Below are 21,793 nucleotides of genomic sequence, written 5' to 3' on the forward strand. Positions count from 1 at the left end.
ATCTTTCGTACATAAATCAAAACATTTCACCATAAACCCCTTTTTATAAAAGGAAATTCATTTGTTATTAACAATTTACAACATGGTTTCATATACAGGGATAGCAGTTACGATACATCTGGAGACAAAAATAAAAGGGGCTGGCTTTTTATTTGCAATGCAACAAATGATTATTTACACATTTACTTCCCTGGGATTTCCATTCATAATCTTCCAGGGAAAAAAATATGTATTCCCATGCCTTTGCCACAGCCAGAAAAACATCTCCCATTTCCTATAAAAATCGATAAATTCATATGCTAAAAATCTCCCAGACTATTAAAAGCTACATGTATATCTAGTCTCCAATGTGGTTAAATCTCATATCACTGAAGACATCTCAAGGCAATATTCTAGACAAACATTTCAGAATACTTAAAAAAAAATTGATCATGTCACAATGCCCTATAAAACTAGGGCCATAGTAGATTCTTGTACCATAAATATAGGGGCCAATATTGTCCCTTGCAATATTTTATTGATTCACAGATAAATGCTAAGGAGCATTGAACAGAAGGACTGTTCTATTTTGTAGCATGTGCAGTGCAACTTCTGGATCTGGCCATTGCCTGATCAGAGGTCTTCATTTTCCTCAGTCAGTGTTGGGATTGTCAGAAATAGTGGCGGGTCAATCAAAGGATGGGACCGATGCTTCTGATATCCCTGTCCCATATATGTTATTGATGGTGGGTTTCCAGCATTCATGCATGATGTGGGGGACATTCTGAGAGAAGGGAGCAGCTTACTGTTGTGGATCGATACCCTCAAATATTCTTCCAGTATTTTAGAGCAAGTTTTCTCCTTCAACAGCACGCAGTGTTTCCCCTAGGATTTTTTTCAGCAGAGGTGGCAGAGTTTGGAGGGGTGGCGGTGAATGGGGTCTTCTTGGGGCATACAGCCACATAAAAAATGTTTAAATGCAGGAGGTAGCGTTGGTGCGCCACTGCTAAATGCATATAGGGGAAACACTGGCAAGCACACACAAAAACACACTGGTCTTCAAGAGGCTCCCTGACAAACGAAGACCACACTCTGTCTATTGATCCGTTGCTGGATCACTCCTGCCCAAAGCCCTCAGTCTCTTCAATCGCAAACATCAATTTCTCCTTCAGCTGCTCGTAGCTTTTGTAAGGAGGCAGATCCAATCGATTGAAGCTAGAGAAGGTGAAAATAGAGGCAGATTAGTTATCTGTCGAGTGAAGCCTTTTGTCTGTTTTGACTCTTCCATACAGTACTCACCAGGTGTGACTTCTGGGTAGCCAGTTCTCCTTTCCCACCTTCTCGATGCAGAACTTCTGCGGGCCATTGCTCCCTACAAAACCAAATATGTAAGTCACTAACCCATCTACTTCGAGGTAAAAATGGCAAAATGTTATATTTCATTAACTTTTACCCTTACAGGTTAAATTCCTTACCCAATAGGTCTGCAAAGCCTCCGACAGGAAGCCGGCAGGTGCCTGTAACGAACTGGAGGAGCCTCATCCGCTTCTCATTGTCCATCTCTTTGATGAGCTGGAAGGCAAGTCCAAGAGGGTACAGTATGTTCATAGATGTTCTTTGCTGCACGAATGTAATGATACTGAGGAAATGTGGCAACTGACTGTAGCACTGGTGAGGAGAGATGTGTAACACTGACCTGCCAGAACCAGAGGACCTGCTTGCTGCTGCGTGCATAGTGTCTGTAGATGGTGTTCCTCTGCCAGTCTGCCAGGTCGATCTCCTGCATCCCACACAACATGACCTGCAGGAAGTTGACAAGTAACAATTGGCTCACTGTTACATGTGAGTTGGAACAACAGCTGTCATCTTTACCAGAGTGAATATGGGGAACCTGGTGTAAATAAGTAGGCCAAACTAAGACTCGTACCTCAAGTTCTTTGGCATCAAAGTACTGCAGGTACTGCTGTGGGAGGACCTCGTTGAAGCCCTCAAAGAAGGCCTGGGTCTGCTCCTCCACACCTCTGGATAACCTCCACTCTGCTACAAGCCTTGGAGAAACACAGACGATCAAGGCACCACAGACCAAGAGGGGAGGGGAGGGGAGGGGGGGGGGGGGCATATGTTGAGACAGACCTGATATACTCCTCCTTGTTCTCCTCAGTGACCAGGACCTCTCCTCCGTCCGGCTTGAGCTCATGAGTGGTGATTTCACCCAGAATCTCTTTGTCCACAGAGAAGTACATCTCCAGGCCACACTCCTCAATGTCATTCTCCCTGAAGTGCACAACAGATGACAAAGACACGTATCAGTGGCCCAAAATGGAAAACTCATGTTATCAAGAAAAATGGGGCCATGAAGTTAAGTGTGTTCATCACAGCCACCAAAACATTAAAAAGAAACAATATTTACTACAACCAAAGTTAATTTTAGTACAGCTTCATCCGAAGACTCACTTAATCCAGATGAGAGAATTGTAGAATTCTGGGTCAATGGACTCTAGATCTTTCAGTGCCCATGGCTTGTTCAGCATGCGCTTGTAGAACGGTAGCGAAAAGCCTGTGTCAATGAACTTCCCGTGGAAAAGAGCCTGCGAAAAGAGATCAGGAGGTTAACATTTAAAAATGCAGAACTGCATCAGCAGATCTTTACACTCGCAAATGTCACACTGCAGTTGAAAAACATGACTAAAAATAATCACCATGGCGATGAAGCGTCCGATGAATTTGAAGTACTTAAGGTGATCAGGGTTGATGTAGGAGGCAGGGTTGATCTGTAGGCAGTAGTTGTCCTTCCCAGCATACTCAAACAGGCAATACATGGGATTCAGCACCTCGTGAGACAGCAGGAAGAACCACTCCCTACAAAGAGAGAAATATATAATAGTTCATAACACTCATCACAATACAAAACCTCTCTGCAAGGATCCAGTTAACACCACAATTCATAACTGGCTCAAATATCAACGTGTAGACAAATACTTATCTAGTATGTTTTAAAAGGTAATTCAAGTAGCTGAACCTTAGACCAGGGGGCACAGAAGGTTCCGTCACCACTACAATAACTTCGGTGGCGGCTCCTCTGAGGAGGACCATTTCATAAAAAAAGTGAAGCAGAAATCGCACCGCCATTTTCTGGTTGCTAAAATTCTTAAAAAGTTGACTTAGTCTCAGTTTGTGTGACAAAACAAGTATAGAGCTTTCAAACTCAACTCTCATTGTTCCCCTCTAATCAGGGACTGATTTAGACCTGGGGTACCAGGTGTGTGCAATTAATGATCACGTAGAACAGAAATCCAGCAGCTCTGGACCTCGTAGGGTAAGAGTTGAGTACCCCTGGTGTAGAGAATAATTAAACAGCTGTGAAATAACTTTTCCATAACCAAAAATATTGTATTTTCAGCTGTTTGAAGCTGGTGTACAAAAGTAAAAGATGTAAAAAACAAACCTTCAAAATGGGAAGCATAGAAATAGCACACAGAACAGATCTACAGCTTCTTAGACATGTTTTCAATGAGAATTATAGATCTATAACTAACACTTATGTTAATTTTGTCAGGTTGCCCAACAAGTTACATATTGCAGCATTAAGTTATTTTCTAGACAAAAACTATAATAAATATATTCACGTCACCACATAACTGATTAAAACACAGTTTTGCAATGGTCTACAGTAGCCTCAACAGAAGTAAGGTAGCACCATGGTTTAGCCGGTGCTACCCCTGGCTACATTGACTTCAATACAAAACCTAAGAGGCTCATGGTTGTCACCCCCATTCTATAGACTTACACAGTAACTATGACGACTTCCGGAGGACATCCCCCAACCTATCAGAACTCTTGCAGCATGAACTGACATGTCCATCTAATCAAAGGATCAGAGAATGAATCTAGTACTGAAAGCATAAGCTACAGCTAGCTGGCACTGAAGCACATAACATGTGGACAAAAATAAATAAATAGTGGAACAGTTTTGAACAAATTAATTTCTTAAAAATTTGAGGAGAAACAGCAGAGATATTTTGTAATATGTTATTTTAGTTGCACTTTCACTTACGCTAGCTAATGCAGCTAATTTTGCCTACTCAACAACCTAACTCAAACAGAAAGGAATGGTATTCATGTTAGCTAGCTGGCTAAGGCTATCCAACACTTCAATTCAAGGTAAGCTTTCGGTTTTATACTGTAAATGTATTGCCACTGGAGCCCGCCGGTGTAACTGCAAAACTGCTTGCTGTATGTACACTACTGCGTGATAGTAAACCCAATCCGATCCATGTGTACAAACACATTAACTACTAGAACTATGTTGACAGCAAATATGGTGACGTCGATGTAGGTTGTGTGTAACGGTTATTGTATTAAGGTTTGGCTTGGAGAGTTATTTTTTTTGCCTGGTGACAGACAGCTAGTGTTGTGCACTGAAGTCCACAAGTGAAGGGAAAATGTTTTAATGGCTGCTATGAAAGGGAACTGTGGGTGCTGGTGATCGGGTATATTCATTCCGCCAATTCTGTTTCAAAACATTTCTTAAAAGAAGCAAACGGAACAAAAAGTGGATGGACTAGGGCTGTTACGGTGACCATATTACCGCCACACCAGCGGTCACTTTTTAGTCACGTTAATTAGGCTTGTAGCCGAGCCCATAACTTATATGTTTTGATAAGGTTTGCATCACAACTAAAGTGGCCAAATAACTTCTTAAAATGAAGCACATTAATCCGCTTTACAATGGGTGTAGAGCCTAACTGGCATACACACGCAGTTTGTGAGTTTCAAGTTTGGAGAAGATCATTTCCCCCATAAAAATGCACTTTTATAATAATAATAATAATAATAATAATAACTGCATAATTGCATTTGCAGTCACTTTTGAGAATGGTGTTTTCCCGCTAACTGATTATATTTTGGAACATTGACACCTATAGCCTACTGCAATGTGCGCATTGCTGTGCTTTTAATGTGAAGAAATAAACTAATAGTTTATCGACAAGTTAAACATTCTGATCGATTCTGTCTGCCTCATTGCTTGAAAACGTTTTTGGGATGCTAGTGGTTGTATTAATTTCGGAACTATGTTTGGAATATTTATGTCTCGCACAGAATAGGTCATCTTCCGTGCTATAGGGGACAGTAGACTGACATAGGCTAGTGCTTCTGCTGTTCGTTAGGCCTACTCATCTTGTTGAACAGTGTGGACAGTTCTTCCAATATCTTCAATATGCGCCTCGGAATTGGATAAGGACGTACGCAGTTGCGTCCCCGATGTGTCCATCTTCACTTGTAGCCTGTGAGAAAGACCCAACCACGTGACGGCATTGGCTAATAACAATTGAGCGACAGTATCTGAGAGAGCCATATGAGTGAGAGGTGCTTCGGCACACGCAGCCGGAGAAAGGAATTATAATATTCAGCCCAAGGGCACAACAGCCACTGGCCGCAAAAGGCATGGATTTTTTTTTTAGGGGGCACTACGGCCACACAAAGCGGATGCCGCCGGGAAATTCAAGGCATTATTAAATAACTCTAAATTAAGCATATAGGAGGACCTGTTTCTTTGTTAAACGGTCAACACAGAATAGCTGCATGTGTTCACTCCCTCAAATCATTTGGAAAAAATTTTCTTTCCATTTTATTCCTCTTTGTTCAATTGTATTCTTCATACTATAAAATAATGCCACAGAATTCTAAGAAAATCTTGCCTGCCAAATGAAGTAGTGAAACCCACAGCCATATGGCATAGCCAGATCAGAGCCTAACATAAGGACAACTCAAGAGTATGCTATTCTGTTCCTCTGAAATAGACTACATTTTTTTCATATCATGTTTCTGTAGACCCTTCCAAAATAAATAATGGATTTATTGTAATTGTGTAGTAGGCTATATATCATGGATTCATTTGACTTTTATAATGTACATGCTCCTAATATCTGCATCAGTGGCTTGTAGGCTGTGTGTGGAAGCCAGGAGATGCTAAATGTGTTTATGTTAAGTAACGGTCAATTACCATGAGACTATCAGTTATTTGCTTGGCAATCACAGTCACCATGATTACTCCAGTTTGTCTCTCTACCGGTGCACCTACATTGTAAACTTGAATTCGTAGGCTAGGTTATAGCAACCTCATGATGGGTATAGGGAAAACTCTAGTATCATGTAGTAGCCTAAACCTATTACTGTTACTTTGAACTGGGTGAATGGAAAATGAATGAGGCAGTCATCCAATATGCTGTAATAGAAATAAGGTCATGCTCGTAAAAAAATAAAATGTCCTGACCTAATCTTAAACGACACAGAACGCCACTGAATGACTTATTGACTTATTTATTGGGGTGCAATAACTGCATGGGAGCACTTGAAAATAGTACATTATAACTTTACCTTGCCACCCCTCCATAATCAAGACCTTCTTCCCCAGGGAATATGATCCATAATCTCCTGCGGAGGTCCTGTGCATTGAAGCTCATTATCTACAATGGAGAGTCAAATTAATATGGACAACATAGGTCAGTGTCAACATGCTCATTTGGGAGGATGTTTACTCACTTGTTGGAACGAGTCCTCAAACAGGGTTTTGCGGGTGACAGTGATCTTGATGTGCTGAGGCATTGACAATTGCTGGACAAGAAGAGGAAATCATGTGATTTTAAATCATGTGATTTTGAATCATGTGACCCCCCCCCCCACACACGTGCCAACAAAAACAGCAGGTCATCGTTAATTTAATTATGTCACTGTGCATTGGAATTCATGTTGTTCTGTTGACCATAAAAACAATGTCACTGTTTAACCACTCAAACTCAGAAGGCATGACACCTACCTGGCACCAGAATCTGAAGTACTGGACTTTGGCTTTAAAGTCTCGAACATAAGTTATCTGGGGCCCATTTTCACTGTTGGAGAGAGAGAGGGAAGGAAAAGGCACATTCAGTCACGCATCATGGACCAAATACTGAATCAACTTTGTCAGATTACCTGGCTTTTACTATCATGTATTAGAACTACACAAGAATGTCAAACCATAGACCCCAGACAGTCAGAAAATGTTGTGTTTTCACTACTCTGCACGGACTAAACTGATAATAATAAATGTTTAAGCCAAAGCAGGTTATAGGTGAGATGACTGAAACAGCATTCCTGTGAAAGGCACCAAACAGGTTATTCCTGTTAGTTGGGGAGTAGAGCACAGCCAGAGCATAGTCACTGTTAAACAGAGAGCAGTCATGTTGACAGTACACCAATATCATCACTCAGGTGTGGCTCATTAGAATACTGAAAGACAGTACATCATCTGTTCAGCCCATATTAGTCATCCTAATTATTAGCAACAGTTCCATTACTGGAGTCACACTAGTGCCTAGGAAACAGACCCGTGTTTGCTACATAGAGCCTAATTTTAGTCTAAAATGATGCTTAGTCAGATAGGTAGTCCAATGCTTTGATAAGTGACCGTAAAGTTGGTACGTACAGTGAAGATTTTCCAGTACGAGGGTCGATGTACGTAGTGGCTCTCCTGTTGTGGTCCACAAAGTATGGGATGCCGTCGACTGTAAACCTCATCTCCCAGCCCTCTGGAAGAGGCTTCTCATTCAGCAGCCTGAGGGAGAGAGAGTGTCAACATAAAACAGGGACATACAGTAGGATACAGATTTGCACAATGTCTGAATTTACACAATTCCAGTGTATGGGCATGTGTAGAGTACTAGATCCAGGGGCCGCGCTAATCTTACACTGTTCTAGGTGTTACAAGCTAGCACCCACTGACGTTAAAAGTAGCTGTTAGGATACATCTGTAATAAGAGTAGTACAGATTAACTTCTCACCCCTGAGTGCGAGGGTCCTCCCACTGTGTAGTCCGTGTGGTGTGTTGAACAAAGTACACTCTCCCGTTGCTGTCAGTTCTTTTCTCTGAGAATGTAAATGGGATGAAACAGAACAGTTTAAGTACAATCCTCAATTCATTCAAAAGTCTAGTAAACAGATTCATCTGTGACCTTTTCATGTGAGATGTGAGGTAGTGAGATCTTACCCCATCCATGTGGCAGCGGGCCCAGGGGATCAAACTGCTTATTCTCAGTGGCTGGAACCTGATCCTGGAGCTTCAGTGCACAAGAGAAGAAAGATTATATTCACCAAACAAAGTTAAAAATCAACTGATAGAGTGGTTAAATATCCCCAACTGAAAAAGGATAAACTGTTTACAGCCCAATATGTAAAACAGAGTTAAGAGAAGCAAAAATGTTTACCAAAGCTGATTATATTGTCAAACTCTCTAACTGCTAGGTTAACTGCATGGACCATCTTAGAGAGAAGCTGATAAGGCTGACACCCAAATACTATAAAATATGGTGTGGGCACTACACTAAGGCCCAATGAATTACATTTCAGTGTTATAATATAATTTTCCTACAACAGCTCTGTATGGCTTGCCAGCTAGCTAAATGAAGCTAGGGGTGAGGTAAAGTGTCCCTCTAGTTCCTTTGTTCCAAATAGACTTCCTGTAATTACCCAATCCATTTGATGGCATTATCATTTCACACAGTGCAAATAGCAGCTGACTGAGGTAGTTAGCACAATGACTGGAAGTCTATGGATACCTATAGACTTCGTCATTGCACTAATGCTAGTTAGCATTGGCTTGCGAAACTCTCTTACTTCCTTCATACTGGACATAAAAATTGTATCCACGAGTTCATCTGACTCTGGGGAATTAAAGGGCCTCATTGCCAAAATCTCAAAGTATCCCATTAAACGCATCACCTGTTGAGTGTTTCACATCGGTTCAGTACTGTTATTGTAAGAGCTGAGCACTTGGTTTGACCAGTCAGAGTTCCCACTTACCCCATTCACTCCAAATATGAAGCGCTGGTTGAACTGCTGCATGGCACCCTGTAGCTGGTTGCGTTGGTGCTGCCACTGTTCATAGTTCCGCACCGTCTCCATAGTGGGCCGTTGCCATGTGGTAGTTCTGGTGATGTGGTCTACAAAGTAGACCCTGCCCATGGGGTCCACTCGCCGCTCCCACCTACATACAGGGCAAAGAGGAACAGGGGAGACTATATAAAGAGCTTTGGCATTTAGTATCCTCTAGTAACAGACACACTATTCTCTGCTTGTCTTGTGAACTGGTGTAAATACGTGGATTGGAAAAAGACACAGGATATGTAAAGGGGGAGTTACCCAGAAGGTAGAGGCTCAGGCCGCTCCCACGCCGTCCTCTTTTCCACATGATCTACGAAATATAGCCTTCCGTTCTGATCCACCCTCTGCTCCCATCTTCACAGGAACATGTGATTCAAAGAAAATTAAAACATTTACAACATCAGTCAGCCAACAACAACATTTAAGAATTCAAGTCACGGCAGGTAGGGTAGAGTTTAATTATAAAAGTGATGAGACCACGTAACCCAGGAGCAATAACAACAGGTCATTGCAGTCATGACAACAGCCAAAGCCACATTCTAATCTCTTGAGTTTAACAAAGCATAACAGAAAGATGATCCTGAGGGTGGAGTTGTATTGACACCACAAACCGATTAACAGTGTGTTTCTGCCTGCCAGATCACAATGGACGGTTTGACCCTTACCCAGGAGGCAATGGGCCTGCGGCGACAGCGGGGGCTCTGGGGGGGCCTGGGGTTACACTGTCTGCTTGGCTTGCTGCTATTGCTTGGCTCTGGTCGTGTGTAGGGGGTGGGGCGTTGGGGTCTGGTACTGCAGGTGCACTGACTGGGGTATCTGAGCTGGGGCCATCGCTTTCTTCAGTTGGAATGGATCCATTAGAGGATGCTGCTGTGAACCAGTGAATGAGAAAAGAAAATGGAGTAAGTTTGAGAAAACAAAACCACCTAGTGTCATTTTCTGCCATTATCTGACAAACACTTTAATAGTAGACATATAAAGCTAAATATTATACCAATAAATCCCCAGGAGCATTGCTGTTGGTCTGAAGATGGGTTATGAGTTTGACCGCCTCACCTGGAGAGGAGGTTGGTCTGCGCGGGGTGGGTGGAGGGGGTCGGGAGGGCCTGGGGGGGCGTAGAGGATTACCCCTGGAACCCCCTGCTGACAGAGCGGGAGACCCTTTGCAAGACCCTGTGCCATTCACTGCGACCGCACAACCATTTGGGGAAGCTCTGTGCTCCAAACCATCCACAGAAGGAGAGCTGTCTCTACTCCGCCTGCCACAATATCAACTATTAACTTTGGAGCACTGACAAGACAGTGTCGATATACAAATATAAGCAAGAGTATCATTAACACAGTAACCATGAATAAATAATATGCTTACTTCACATCATCCCCGTTTTGTTGCGATTCCCCATTCGATGTACCTGAGATCCAGAAACACAGAGTTGGGAACTGGATGTACTGAGGGGAAGGTGGAGCTTGTTTTCTGGGCAGGATGGGAAAACCATAACTCTCCCTACAAATCAATACAGATAACACTGTGGATAACATCGCACAGAGCAGACTCACTTTGGGTGTTAGCCTGAGCAGCAGACGCAAACATCTCTGGGTCCACTTGCATGCCATCCAGACAGACAGACAGGTCCCCCACGACATCGGTCTGGTCTCTGTCTGCACTCAGCTGCAGAGTCTGCACCACCTCAGAGACTGGGGGGGGGAAAACATGGAACAAAAGCATTGGTTATGTAACAAAAGCCCTCCTTCCACTCAGCTCCTCGCCTGTCAAAAGCCGTTATCAGCCCTTTGAATCATCCTTATCTGCCACTTTACACCAGGACTCGAACGAGTTTGGGACATGAGGGACAGTACACCACAAAGACTATGACCAATGTTTCTCTCTGTTATCACCTTATCAAATATACCTTCAACAAACTAGTGGATGGAAAAAGTAATGGAGAGAGAATCCCCATAAAACGCAAGCAAACCAACCAACCAATCAAAACAGAGGAGTTCTGTTAGCAAATATACAGCCTTAAGATACAGAGTAATTATCCTATTTCAAACCAAAGTTACAATTTTTTACCGATCATCAAAATAGGAGTGATGTCATATTTCCTATCTGGTTTGGCTTAAAATGTGTTTAGAAAGTAAGGATAATACTGTGCCATCGTCGCGGCCCGCGAAGAAGGACTTGCCCCCCCCACACATGCTTTGTAAGTAGGAAACACTGCCGATTTTGCAGGTTATCAAATTATTGTTCTCCCCACTGTACTTGTGATATGAGTAATGTAAGATTAGTAAACATTATTAAGTGCAATTATTTAAAGTGGCATTGTTTAAAGTGATTAGTGATCCATTTATTAAAGTGGCCATTGATTGGGTCTCAATGTAGGCAGCAGTCTGAGTTAGTGATTGCTGTTTAGTGGCCTGATGGTCTTGAGATAGAAGCTGTTTTTCAGTCTCTTGGTCCCAGCTTTGATGCACCTGTACTGACCTGGCCTTCTGGATGTGGGTGGACCATTTCAGTTTGTCTGTGATGTGTACACCGAGGAACTTAAAACTTTCCACCTTCTCCAATGCTATCCCTTCGATGTGGATAGGGGGGGTGCTCCCTCTGCTGTTTCCTGAAGTCCACGATCATCTCCTTTGTTTTGTTGACGTTGAGTGTGAGGTTATTTTCCTGACACCACACTCTGAGTGCCCTCACCTTCTCCCTGAAGGCTGTCTCGTCGTTGTTGGTAATCAAGCCCACTACTGTTGTCTGCAAACTTGATGAGAGAGTTGGAGGCGTGCATGGCCACATAGTCGTGGGTCGTCCCTTTTGGGACCCCAGTGTTGAGGGTAAGCGAAGTGGAGATGTTGTTTCCTACCTTTACCACCTGGGAGTGGCCCGTCAAAGTCCAGGACCCAATTGCACAGGGCGGGGTTGAGACCCAGGGCCTCCAGGTTGAGGATGAGCTTGGAGGGTACTATGGTGTTGAATGCTGAGCTGTAGTCAATGAACAGCATTCCTTAGATATTCCTCTTGTCCAGATGGATAGGGCAGTGTGATGACGATTGCGTCGTCTGTGGACATATTGGGGCTGTAAGCAAACTGAAGTGGGTCTAGGGTGGCCGGTAAGGTGTAGGTGATATGGTCTCTTGAAAGCACTTCATGATGACAGAAGTGAGTGCTATGGGGCGATAGTCATTTAGTTCAGTTTCCTTTGCTCTCTTGGTTACAGGAACAATGGTGAACATCTTGAAGCAAGTGGGGACAACAGACTGGGATAGGGAGAGATTGAATATGTCCGTAAACACACCAGCTAGCCGGTCTGCACATACTCTGAGGACGTGGCTAGGGATGCCGTCTCAGTCAGCAGCCCTGCGAGGGTTAACACGGCTAAGGGGGGGGGGGGGGGGGGGCAAGTCCTTCTTGAGATAAACTTTTGAGATAATAATTAGGATAATTATTTTCCACCATAATTTGCAAAAAAAATCATAAAAAATCCTACAATGTGATTTTCTGGATTTTTTTTTCTAATTTTGTCTGTCATAGTTGAAGTGTACCTATGATGAAAATTACAGGCCTCATCTTTTTAAGTGGGAGAACATGCACAATTGGTGGCTGACTAAATACTTTTTTGCCCCACTGTAGCTATATGTACATATTCTCATTCACCACTTTAGATTTGTGTGTATTACGTAGTTGTTGGGGGAATTGTTAGATTACTTGTTAGATATTACTGCACTGTCGGAACTAGAAGAACAAGCATTTTGCTACACTCGCAATACCATCTGCTAACCATGTGTATGTGACCAATAACCTTTGATTTGAAAATTGGCAGTGGACTGAATTTACTCTGTATGAGGGGAAAGTGGTGCCTGTGCCGTGTGTGTGAGAGATAACTAGCCCACAGACACAGTATAGGCCTTCATCACATAGCCAAGCAAGGTATGCATAACATGATACAAGGAAGGCACTCACTTTTCATGTCGTTGGCTTTGAGTGTTTCGCTGACCTCGAGAGCTGCCATGCCTAACAATATGTCCGACTTCAAGGTCTGGTGACTCCATACTCGGAAGATTAGCTTGCTAAAAGGAGTGACAATTCTATTGACAAGATGAAAGACAGACAATGAATGACAGTTAAATCACTAAATATAGCAGATATTGTAGGTGAGAGGCAATATATGAAAGCGTCTAAGATGATCGTCTATGTTATTTTTCTACATTTCTTGTATTTTTTGTTGCCTTAAAGCACTTTGAGATTCTTTATGTAATGAATAGCGCTATAAAGGCTGAATATATTACTATTATAATTATTATTCCATTTGAAGAAATGTTTCAACAGTGTTAGCGGGGAGACTAGAAGCAAGTGTCCATGCCTACTCTAACAGCTGCTAGTTAGATCCTGAATGCTTGCAGGAAATCACAGTAGTGGAAGCCCATCAGCTTACTTAACCATAGTATGACTGCTCTGAATACACCACACCAAGACATACTGAAACAGAAGAGTGGCCCACTCTAAATTAAGAAGGGCCAGTAGAGTAAGAGTCCATAGCTATATAATGAAGGGATTGATTATGTGGATGTGTTGGCACTTGCAACTACTACAGGTAACTGCCAAAATAATGGAAACACTTGAGTAAATGAGGAACACAAAGTATATTGAAAGCAGGTGCTTCTTACTTCCTGAGTTAATTAAGCAATGAACGTCCCATCATGCTTAGGGTCATATATAAAGATGCTGGACAGGCCATTATTTTGGCAACCATTGGTACGTCCCCAGGAGGTGACATCCACAGGGCACGAGTGATCACTGAATGGTTTGATGAGAATGAAAATGATGCAAACCATATGCCAGTCACCAGATCTCAACCCAATTGAACACTTACGGGAGATTCTGGATCGGTGCCTGAGACACCGTTTTCCACCACCATCAACAAAACACCAAATGATGGAATTTCTTGTGGAAGAATGGTGTGGCCCTCCAGTAGAGTTCCAGACACTTGTAGAATTTATGTCGAGGTGCATTGAAGCTGTTCTGGCTTGTGGTGCCAAACATCCTATTAAGACACTTTGTTGGTGTTTCCTTTATATTGGCAGTTACCTGTATATCATGAGTGGATCCTCAGTAAACCCTGTACACTTGCCACTTGTGTAAAGAATTTGTACTCAAATTAATTAGTTGTTCTCAACACTGACTGTCATCAAAAACACAACGACAACTTACACTGTGAGCGGCTGCTTCCATTTGGGACTGTGGGTGTTGTTGCATTTCTCTGTCTTTTTGGACTGTCCATCAACGGCCACTTCAACATATGGACTGGGGCCAAACCAATTCTTCCTGTTTTCTTTCAGTTTTGCTGACAGCACTGAGGAGATGTAAAAAGTGTCAATTAGGGCAGAGCTAGAAGTTAGACGGTCTGGTAGGAGTTAGTTTGATAGTACTTCGGGTCTATTCTGTTTTTATGAGTGTAGACGACTGTTTATTTTCACACCCTGAAAAACTATTTACTAAGGACTAAAACCTTATACCTCAATAGAAAACATGGCTATGCAACAGACTTCAATACCAAAATAAAAAAGGGAAATATAAAATCAGACACTATACGTGCATCCTAATTCTCCAAATGTCACCTTTTCATTTCCATTCTGAAGAAATCCAAAATATGACACGACAGACTACGTATTATGAAAATTACAGAGATCATGAACAAACCCATAATTTGCAGTTGTGCCTTCATGGGGTAGCCATTCCCAGGGCCTGGTTTAGCAACGCTGGAGGCCATGACATAGGGCTGGCTACCTGCAAGAAACAAACACACATTCAGTAAACCATTAATTCAAAGGCTCAAAGCACATTCCATACAATGCAAGTCATAGCCTTTCCATCATTACTTCTAGAAATTATATTTTTGTTCAATGCATTGTGACAAATGCTTTACAATGTTATAGACAGAGGGCTATCTAATCTTTACAGGCGTAATGGAACAAGAACATAAAATATCATGGTCAGCATTACATTAGATAACCACCCAGCGACAAACACATTGACCTCTTTTGAATGGTAATAATATGATATTGCTATAAAGCATAAAAGATTATGCTTGTACCAGGCATTATCCAACTAGTCCTCGCTACAAGGTCAGAGTCTGGGTGTCCAACGTATCTAGCTGAGTTAAGAAAAAATAAAAACGGATGAATAAATAATTTACAAAACAGTACCTAGATGTGTGATCGATACTATGATTCCTAACAACAAATAACTCTGCAGTCTGGGTTTACTTACACCTATTAACATCTACAGTGCATTCGAAAAGTATTCAGACCACATCCCCTTTTCCACATTTTGTTAAGTTACAGCCTTATTCTAAAATGATTCCCCCCCTCAATCTACACACAATACCCCATAATAAAAAGTGAAACTTTTTTTTTTATGTTCGCAAACGTATTAAAATAACAAAAACAGAAACACCTTATTTACATACGTATTCACACCCTTTGCTATGAGACTAGAAATTGAGCTCAGGTGCATCCCTCTTCCACTGATTATCTTTGAGATGTTTTTACAACTTGATTGGCGAACACCTGTGGTAAATTCAAGTGATTTGACATGATTTGGAAAGGCACACATCTGTTTATATAAAAAGGTCCAACAGTTGACAGTGCATGACAGAGCAAAAACCAAACCATGAGGTTGAAGGAATTGTCGGTAGAGCTCCGAGAGAGGATTGTTGAGGCACAGATCTGGGGAAGGTACCGAAAAATGTTTGCAGCATTTAAGGTCCCCAAGAACATGTTCCCCATCAATTTTAAAAGGAAGTTTTAACCACCATGACTCTTCCAAGAGCTGGCCCCACAGCAAAACTGAGCAATCGGGGGAGAAGAGCCTTGGTCAGGGAGGTGACCAAGAACCCGATGGTCACTGACAGAGCTCCAGAATTCCTCTGGGAAAACCTTCCAGAAGGACAACCATCTCTGCAGCACGCCACCAAATTAGGCCTTTATGGTAGAGTGGCCAGAGGGATGCCACTTCTCAGTAAAAGGTACATGACAGCCCACTTGGAGTTGGCAAACGTCACCTAAAGGACTGTCAGACCATGAGAAACAAGATTATCTGGCCTGATGAAACCAAGATTGAACCCGGACCTGAATGCCAAGCATCACGTCTGGAGAATACTTGGTACCATCCCTACGGTGAAGCATGGTTGTAGCAGCATCATCATGTTGTGGCGATGTTTTTCAGCGCCAGGGACTGGGAGACTAGACAGGATCGAGGGAAAGATGAACAGAACAAAGTACAGAGAGATCCTTGATGAAAATCTGCTCCAGAGCACTCAGGACCTCAGACTGGGGCGAAGGTTCACCTTCCAACAGAACAACGACCCTACGTACACAGCCAAGACAACGCAGAAGTGGCTTCAGGACAAGTCTGAATGTTCTTGAGTGGCCCAGCCAGAGCCCAGACTTGAAACCGATCGAACATCTCTGGAGAGACCTGAAAACAGCTGTACAACGATACTCCCCATCCAACCTGACAGAGCTTGAGGGGATCTGCAGAGAAGAATGGGAGAAACTCCCCAAATACTGATGTGTCAAGCTTGTAGCGTCATACCCAAATAGACTCACGGCTGTAATCGCTGCCAAAGGTGATTCAACAAAGTACTGAGTACAAAATTATCAAATGTCTAAAAACCTGTTTTTGCTTTGTCATTATAGGGTATTGTGTGTATATGTATTAGAGGTTGACCGATTATGATTTTTCAACACCGATACCGATTATTGGAGTACCAAAAAAAGCAGATACCGATTAATTGGCCGATTTTTATATATATTTGTAATAATGACAATTACAACAATACTGAATGAACACTTATTTTAACTTAATATAATACATCAATAAAATTAATTTAGTCTCAAATAAATAATGAAACATGTTCAATTTGGTTTAAATAATGCAAAAACAAAGTGTTGGAAAAGAAAGTAAAAGTGCAATATGTGCCATGTAAAAAAGCTCATGTTTAAGTTCCTTGCTCAGAACGCTGGGAAAAGCTGGGGGTTCCTTTTTATGTGTCTTCAATATTCCCAGGTAAGAAGTTTTAGGTTGTAGTTATTATAGGACTATTTCTCTCTATACCATTTGTATTTCATATACCTTTGACTATTGGATGTTCTATTAGGTAATTTAGTTGCGCCAGGCTAATCTCGGGAGTTGATAGGCTTGAAGTCATAAACAGCGCAATGCTTGAAACACAGCAAAGAGCTGCTGGCAAACGCAGGAAAGTGCTGTTTGAATGAATGCTTACGAGCCTGCTGCTGCCAACCACCGCTCAGTCAGACTGCTCTATCAAATCATAGACTTAATTATAATATAATATCACACAGAAATACGAGCCTTAGGTCATTAATATGGTCAAATCCGGGAAGTATAATTTCGAAAAAATTACATTTATTCTTTCAGTGAAATACAGAACCATTCTGTATTTAATCTAACGTGTGGCATCCCTAAGTCTAAATATTGCTGTTACATTGCACAACCTTCTATGTTATGTCATAATTATGTACAATTCTGGCAAATTAATTACGGTCTTAGTTAGGAAGAAATGGTCTTCACACAGTTCGCAATGAGCCAGGCAGCCCAAACTGCTGCATATACTCTGACTCTGCTTGCACAGAACGCAAGAGAAGTAACACAATTTCCCTAGTTAAAAGAAATTCATGTTAGCAGGCAATACTAAATAAATATGCAGGTTTAAAAATATATATACTTATGTATTGATTTTAAGAAAGGCATTCGTGTTTATGGTTAGGTACACATTGGTGCAACGACAGTGCTTTTTTCACGAATGGGCTTGTTAAATCACCAGTTTGGCGAAGTAGGCTGTGATTAAACTATAAATTAATCAATTATACGCAACGCAGGACAAGCTAGATAAAATAGTAATATCATCAATCATGTGTAGTTAACTAGTGATTATGTTAAAACCTCTTGTGACTCCCTATCCCGGGTCCGGGAGCGTAATCATCGCCTGACACTAATTAGCATAACGCAACGGACATAAATCTTCCTAGAAAATCTTCCTATTCATGAAAATCACAAGTGAAATATATTGGAACACAGCTTAGCCTTTTGTTAATCACCCTGTCATCTCAGATGTTCAAAATATGCTTTACAGCCAAAGCTAGACAAGCATTTGTGTAAGTTTATCGATAGACTAGCATAGCATTATGCCTTGCTAGCAGCAGGCAACCTTGTCACGGAAATCAGAAAAGCTATCAAATTAAATCGTTTACCTTTGATGAACTTAGGATGTTTTCACTCACGAGACTCCCAGGTAGAAGTTCATTTTTTCCCAAACTATAATTTTTGTAGGCGAAATAGCTTTCGTTTGTCCTTCACGTTTGGCTGAGAAATCGCCCGGAAATTGCAGTCACGAAAACGGCGAAAAATATTCCAAATTAGCTCCATAGTATCGCCAGAAACATGCCAAACGTTGTTTATAATCAATCCTCAAAGTGTTTTTCAAATATCTATTCGATAATATATCCGTCGGGTGAATCAGTTTTTCAGTAGGACCAATTGGAGTAATGGCTACCTCTGTATTTTAGGCTTTTGCCTGCAACATCAGTTCTGTTATACTCACAGACAATATCTTTACAGTTTTGGAAACGTTAGTGTCTTCTATCCAAAGCTGTCAATTATATGCATATTCTAGCATCTTGTCCTGACAAAATATCCTGTTTAAAACGGGAACGTTTTTTTTCCAAAAATTAAAATACTGCCCCTAAAGTCGCAACAGGATTTATTAAGACTGATATTTTTTTTATTTTTATAAGAGACGTTTAATGCTAGCTAGCACCTTACCTTGGCTCCTTGCTGCACTCGTATAACAGGTAGTCAGCCTGCCACACAGTCTCCTCGTGGAGTGCAATGTAATCGGCCATAATCAGTGTCCAAAAATGCTGATTATTATGAAAACTTGAAATCGGCCCTAATTAATCGACCGATTAAATCAGTCGACCTCTAATATTCATGAGGGAAAAAACGATTGAATCCATTTAAGAATAAGGCTGTAACATATCAAAAACCAAATAAACCAAATATCAAAAAAGTCAAGGGGTCTGAATACTTTCTGAATGCACTGTATAATCATGCTTGCTCTCTGGAAAATGCCACAAGAGAATATTAAACGGGTGAAAATAGCACCAGGAAGCATAGCCTAGTCTTCTTTCCTGCTTTGTGGTAACTTCACTGTGCTTCTGCATAATGTATGTTCCCCCGCCTACCTCCCCTGTGCAAATGAGAGAAAGAGCTCTGGATAAACTTTCACTTTGACTGTACCGAGTTAATAATTTATCAGTACTGATTCTGTGGCCTACAGAGAAAGGATCTGTGTGTTACTCACAGTGATGGACTGCTTTGCAAGCCAGCTAAATGACTCACAACAAGTCAGGAGCTCATCAGATGAGACAAGGAAGAAAGATTCACCATCAGCCAATGACTGTGTTTCTGTGAGTGTCAGATATTCCATAAACTAATCAAAAGTGAATAAAATATGCTATTACACTTACCACAGAACTGACAAAAATCTACTGATATACACACAGGCATGTTGAACTGTTGTTTAAAAACATGGAATGGTTACAGAGCAACATTACAAAAGGAAGAGCTCTGAATCTTGAAGAAAATAACTTATACTCTATGAACTTAATACTACTGTCTTACCCATCATAACACACAGTGTATTTGAGAGAGGTTAACTACATTTACCCAGCCCCACCCCTCAGCTCACAAAACAAAGTGGAAAGGTAAGGCTGGTGAAATGACAGAGTATGCCGTTATTTACACAAATGTGACCAGATGACAGCAAGAGATACCCAACTGCATCTTACTCAATAACAATATTAGGGCTGGATAGTATAAACACAGATAATAATGGCTGCATTTAGTTTGCCATCGTTAGGATTTGACGTTATCGTCAGGCGCATGACATTGGCAAAAGGCTTAGTGACGACCTGTTTGATTGACAAGGAAGGGGGCTAACGTTAGCTTAGCTAGCTGAGTAGCTAGCTCGGTCTCAAAATGAGTGAAATGACAACCTTGAAACTCCAAAATCTGATTGCTAACTAAATGTTATTTACATATGCTGCATTCAACTCCGGGATGCAGAGTTTGTATTCATTATCTTTGAAACGGTGTTGTTGTTTACGTGTTAAATGTAATCTGGCAACTGATCGCAAAAAAAGCTAGCTAGCTCGTGTCATGGCTGGCTAGCTCAGTGGAAGAGTGAGTTTGCAAAATATTGTGGTTGAGGACTTTCCACCTCGGTCCTTTCGCTTACCCGAATCCAAGGGCAGAAGAAGTTCAAGACGTGACGTTACAGGCAACTTTCCGCAATATCCCTGTCTGTTTTGGGTTCTTTTGCGGCTTCACTTCAAGAAAGAAACTTCCACCATCTTCGTAATCGTCTCACGTGACCAAAACCATCTCTATTCGAGGAGGACATAAAAACCAGCGAGAAATGATTAGAAACGTACAACGCGCCACCCGGAAAGACTGTCGACCAATCGCGTTCACGGTGTCATGTAGCGTCACGCGGTTGCTACGATAATCGTCAGGCAATCCCTTCTGAAAGTCAAGGTATGAGTCGAGAAACCTGCCTATTTTCCTCGACACTACGTAATGTCACGACTTCAAAGCTATACGATATTACAGAGAACAAGTTCATTATCTCACATTTGGGAAAACATTTGTAATGTTGTACATGTTGTTCACGTTATTCATGCTGATGTTGGGTTTTTCAACTAGCGCCCAATTGACTCCCATTCCCTTCTTGAAGGACTGATCTCCTTGTCCGATAATCACCCAAAATGCACCTCGCGTCCCAATGACAACGCATGGGTAACACAATGGGAGTTATGTCGCATTCAAGTGTCAGTCGGAACTAGAAAATGTGGAAATGTCCGACTCCGACTTCCTAACTGCTTGTAATTAGTTATCCACGTTAATCAAATCAGAAAGTCTGAAATGTTGTAGGACCAACTAGTATAGTATATAGAACGCGGCATTTATGCGATTCCAATGGAGTTCCCATCTCCTCAAAAAAAAAAGTATTTTTTTAAATTAACAACAAATCAATTCAGAAAGTACATGGGGGAACAGAAGTATATAAACATGATATACAAAGGGCAATTGGGCTAGGGGGTACAATTTCACAGTGCACAAGGACCTCAAGGGACATACACTTGTCATTCTAACAGCTTTTTTGTTAATAGAGTATTTTATTGTCTTAAAATATAGTTACATTTCTTTTTGTAAGAAAATGTGGTGTTTTGTTTGTAAATTTACATTTGTGAATATTAAATTTGGCCAAAACTTGAATGAAATGAATTACATAGAAATAAGTATTATCAATAAATCCATTCCAATAAGGCATGACATAAGGTTTAGATACAACATCCTATTGAAACAAGGTTCGTATCGCTCTGTTGTTGAATGGACCAAAAGAGAAAAATCAGTCAATAGGGTTAATGGAAGGTAGGTTCGGAGGGTCAGGTCTTGACACACTCCTGAATAATAAAGCAACAACTGAGGGAATGGCATCTAAAACAATTGCAAAATCTTTAAATGTTAGAGGGATCTTGTAAAGTGATAAGAATTCCTTATAACTAAGTTTTTAAAAACTCTGCATTTACAAGTTGGCTCACCAATAGGATATTATTTCGGAACCCATAATCTAAAAACAAAGAAGCATTTTTATACAACATCCCGATTATTCCCTATATAATATCTGTGTGGAGAAAAAGTATGCTTATAAATTAAGGACCATGCCAAGAAAACCAGCTGAGTTTCACTGGAACTTTGTCAATATTATAATTGCAAACCAACATGAAGTTAAGGCCACCAATAGTAGAGAATACA

At 41.3% G+C, this 21,793-nt stretch overlaps 2 protein-coding genes across 12 annotated transcripts in view; one reads left to right on the forward strand and one right to left on the reverse strand.

Moving 5' to 3' along the window:
• Nucleotides 1-37: 37 nt before the first annotated feature.
• Nucleotides 38-20,759, reverse strand: itchb (itchy E3 ubiquitin protein ligase b). Of its 9 annotated transcripts, none has more exons than XM_090203233.1 (25): nucleotides 20,609-20,759; nucleotides 20,214-20,361; nucleotides 14,591-14,677; nucleotides 14,102-14,243; nucleotides 12,854-12,978; nucleotides 10,456-10,593; nucleotides 10,268-10,310; nucleotides 9,955-10,157; nucleotides 9,564-9,768; nucleotides 9,157-9,252; nucleotides 8,818-9,001; nucleotides 8,006-8,075; nucleotides 7,800-7,884; nucleotides 7,445-7,573; nucleotides 6,797-6,869; nucleotides 6,523-6,594; nucleotides 6,358-6,446; nucleotides 2,679-2,838; nucleotides 2,434-2,567; nucleotides 2,113-2,253; nucleotides 1,907-2,027; nucleotides 1,676-1,780; nucleotides 1,455-1,551; nucleotides 1,279-1,351; nucleotides 38-1,194 (listed from the first exon to the last, which is right to left on the reverse strand). In XM_090203233.1, exons 3-25 carry the CDS (start codon nucleotides 14,658-14,660, stop codon nucleotides 1,095-1,097), a joined length of 2,655 nt encoding a protein of 884 aa, XP_090059359.1. In that variant the 5' UTR covers nucleotides 14,661-14,677; nucleotides 20,214-20,361; nucleotides 20,609-20,759; the 3' UTR covers nucleotides 38-1,094. The 9 variants fall into 9 exon arrangements, with proteins under 9 accessions (XP_090059359.1, XP_090059361.1, XP_090059360.1 ...); XM_090203235.1 differs by having other exon boundaries at nucleotides 9,564-9,765; nucleotides 20,609-20,757; XM_090203234.1 differs by having other exon boundaries at nucleotides 14,591-14,673; nucleotides 20,609-20,724.
• The window catches only part of LOC110492206 (calcitonin gene-related peptide type 1 receptor), a 46,465-nt gene continuing 43,101 nt past the window's right edge, over nucleotides 18,430-21,793 (forward strand). For all 3 annotated transcript variants that reach the window (XR_016487352.1, XR_016487351.1, XM_090203241.1), the window contains exon 1: nucleotides 18,430-19,383. Coding sequence is in view for 1 of the 3 variants with exons in the window: in XM_090203241.1 (XP_090059367.1) it covers nucleotides 19,307-19,383 (77 nt within the window). In the remaining 2 variants the exon portion in view is untranslated. The remainder of the gene's footprint in view (nucleotides 19,384-21,793) is intronic.

This window comes from Oncorhynchus mykiss, chromosome 16 (genome assembly GCF_057628025.1).
Source record: "Oncorhynchus mykiss isolate SJ-2025 chromosome 16, ASM5762802v1, whole genome shotgun sequence".
Taxonomy (NCBI): Eukaryota; Metazoa; Chordata; class Actinopteri; order Salmoniformes; family Salmonidae; genus Oncorhynchus; species Oncorhynchus mykiss.